This window comes from Papaver somniferum, unplaced genomic scaffold, assembly GCF_003573695.1.
Source record: "Papaver somniferum cultivar HN1 unplaced genomic scaffold, ASM357369v1 unplaced-scaffold_70, whole genome shotgun sequence".
NCBI lineage: Eukaryota > Viridiplantae > Streptophyta > Magnoliopsida > Ranunculales > Papaveraceae > Papaver > Papaver somniferum.
This window is the reverse complement of record NW_020649860.1, coordinates 4,706,374-4,709,189: the sequence shown is the minus strand read 5'-3', so window position 1 is coordinate 4,709,189 and position 2,816 is coordinate 4,706,374. Positions and strand designations below refer to the sequence as shown.

The following is a 2,816-nucleotide window of genomic DNA, read 5'->3' as shown; positions in this document are numbered from 1 at the left end:
CGGGTCCGGCACCTAAGTTTAATTCAGACTCGGTTTCGGGTTCGGATTCTAAGGACAAATCGGGTTCGGTTTCGGCTTCTATGGATAACTCAGAAAAAGATTTAAATTTGAATTCTTCAACGGTCGGCTTATTAACTTTTTGAAATGAGGATGAGGTAAATGACTATCTCGAGAATGCTGTTTCAATCCCATTTCTTCAAAAGTTAGATGCAGAATTTGCAGAGGAAGCAATTCCAATTTCGGTGGTTGAACCAATTCAAAATGCAGAGAAGTTTCTTCTTCTTCATCAATCGACTGAAAAATGGAGCACTATGCGACATAAGGTATGTCCCAATTTAAGAACTCAATTTGAGAGCATTCTTTCTCAGATGGTTGCTTTGGGACCTTTGATGGGTTTAAATTATGAAGGCTCAAAAGAGGAAATAGATGATGCAATGATGGATATCATTAGAGCACATCTCAGAAATTATGATAAGGACCATACTAAAGGCAAAAGTTCATAATTTCTCTTTTCGACTTTGGTTAATTTCTGGTGTTTTATAGTTCAATGGATTTGAAAATAGTTTGTTGGAATATTCGTGGTTTGAATGACTTGAACAGAAGGGATATTGTAAAGAAGAAGGTCAGGGATTGGAAGCCATCTATTTTACTTCTTCAAGAAACAAAATTACAGCTTTGCACAGATTTAATTGCTTGGCATTGCTGGGGAAATAAACATGTGAAATGGATTGATTCTCCATCTCAAGGAAGCTCAGGTGGTATTTTATTCTTTTGGGATTCTTCCAAAATTGAAGTTACTGACTTTCTCATGGGTCCCTTTTCTATTACTTTGTTGTGTAAAACAATTTCTTCATCTTTTCAATGGATGTTTACTGGCATTTACGCGCCCTGTGCTTCCTACACTGAAGATGTGAAGCTTTTTTGGAGAGAAATAAAAGAAGTAAGAAGTTTCTGGCAATACCCATGGGTGATTAGAGGGGATTTTAATGAAATCAGATTTTGTCATGAAAGATATATGGGAAGTGATTACACTGATGGAATGGAGAGATTTAACAGATTCATTCCTAAGCATCATCTTATCGATTTACCTTTGATTGGAGCAACTTATACATGGACAAACAATCAAGTTCAAAGTGTTAAAATCCGAATTGACAGGTTGTTAATTTCTTTATCATGGGAGTTGGAGTTTCCAAATGTAATTCAACAAGCTCTTCCTCATCCTGTCTCTGATCATAGCCCTATAGCCCTGATTTGTGATGGTTTGAAGCGTGGTCCACCTCCTTTCTGCTGTGAGTTATTTTGGTTTTCTCATCATGATTTTTTTTCACTAATTAAGAATTGGTGGGAGTCTTTTTCTGTTGCAGGAAATCCTGGATTTGTATCTTGCAAAAAAATTCAGATGTTAAAGCCTAAGCTAAGAGAGTGGAGCAAGCAAGAGTATGGAGAATTAGAAAGAAAGCTGGAGGATTTGGAGAAAATCTTCACCAACTTGGACATTGAAGAAAATTTGCAGAATGGTCTTACAAGTGCTTAATGGGATGGGAGAGTAGCTGCAAGACAAGAATGGTGCAGACTTACTTTGGTGAAAGCTGAGAAGTGGAAGACGCAGAGCTAGAGTAACTGATATTAAGAACAATGAGAACAATACAAAGTATTTTCACAGATTGGCAAATGACAATAGAAGAAGAAGTTTTATTGGATCCATCAAAGTTAATGGTGTTCTAACTTCTAATGAAGAAGAAATTAAACATGGCATTGTAGATTATTTTCAACAAATCTTTCAAACCAATAGCAACAGACAAATCAATATGGAAGGTATGCAGTTTAACACTATTTCTAATGAAATGAGCAGTTGGTTGGAAAGAGACTTTGATGAAGAGGAATGCTTGCTAGCAATAAATCTTTGGGTCAAAACAAAGCTCCAGGTCCAGATGGCTTTCCTGTGAGTTTTTACTTATTTTTTTGGGACATCTTAAAAGAAGATTTTATGAAAGTTTTGCAAGATTTACAAGAAAGAAGTTTTCTTGATTGGAGACTCAAGAATACCGTTATAGCTCTTATTCCTAAGAAGGATACTATTGAAGAAGTTAAAGATCTCAGGCCAATTAGTCTGGTGCATGGAGCCTATAAGATACTCTCAAAGATGTTGGTAGAAAGGTTCAAAGTAAGTCTCCCCTCAGTTATTTCTCAACACCAGACAACTTTCATTAAGAAAAGGCAAATTTTATATGGAGTTCTAATTGCCAATGAGTTTATTGATTCTAGAACAAGAAGTGCAAAACCTGGTTTGTTAGGCAAGGTGGATTTTGAAAAGGCTTTTGACCATGTTAATTGGAGTTTTATAGATGAAATCTTAAAACTAATGGGTTATGATGACAAATGGAGGAATTGGGTCAAATGTTGTGTTGAACTGGTGAAGTTTTCTGTTTTGGTGAATGGTAGTGCCTCTGGTTTTTTCACAAGTAAAAAGGGTATCAGACAAGGTAATCCCTTGTCTCCATTTTTATTCCTTTTGGTGGGTGAAGCTCTCTCTTACATGCTAAAGCAAGCTCAGTTACAAGGTCTAATTTATGGTTTTCAAGTCAGTAATGAAGGTATGTTTATAAGTCATTTGCAATTTGCTGATGACACTTTGATTTTTCTTGATGCTGATATTGAACAAGTGAAAAACCTCAGACTAATTCTTCTCTCCTTTGAGCTGTTAACTGGTCTGAAAATAAATTTTTCGAAGAGTCAAATTTTTGGAGTTGGTTTTAATGGAGACTTATCTCAATTCTGTGACATTTTGGGTTGTTATTCTGGTATGCTGCCAACTA

General features: G+C 35.9%; 1 protein-coding gene across 1 annotated transcript; it reads left to right on the top strand.

The window, feature by feature from the left end:
* Nucleotides 1–547: 547 nt before the first annotated feature.
* LOC113344036 lies at nt 548–1,534 on the top strand. Its single transcript, XM_026588107.1, has one exon. The coding sequence runs from the start codon at nt 548–550 to the stop codon at nt 1,532–1,534; it is 987 nt and encodes a 328-aa protein (XP_026443892.1).
* Nucleotides 1,535–2,816: the final 1,282 nt, after the last annotated feature.

Excerpts from the sequence above, each read along its gene's own strand:
- LOC113344036 (XM_026588107.1), top strand. The coding sequence starts at position 548 with ATGGATTTGAAAATAGTTTGTTGGAATATTCGTGGTTTGAATGACTTG.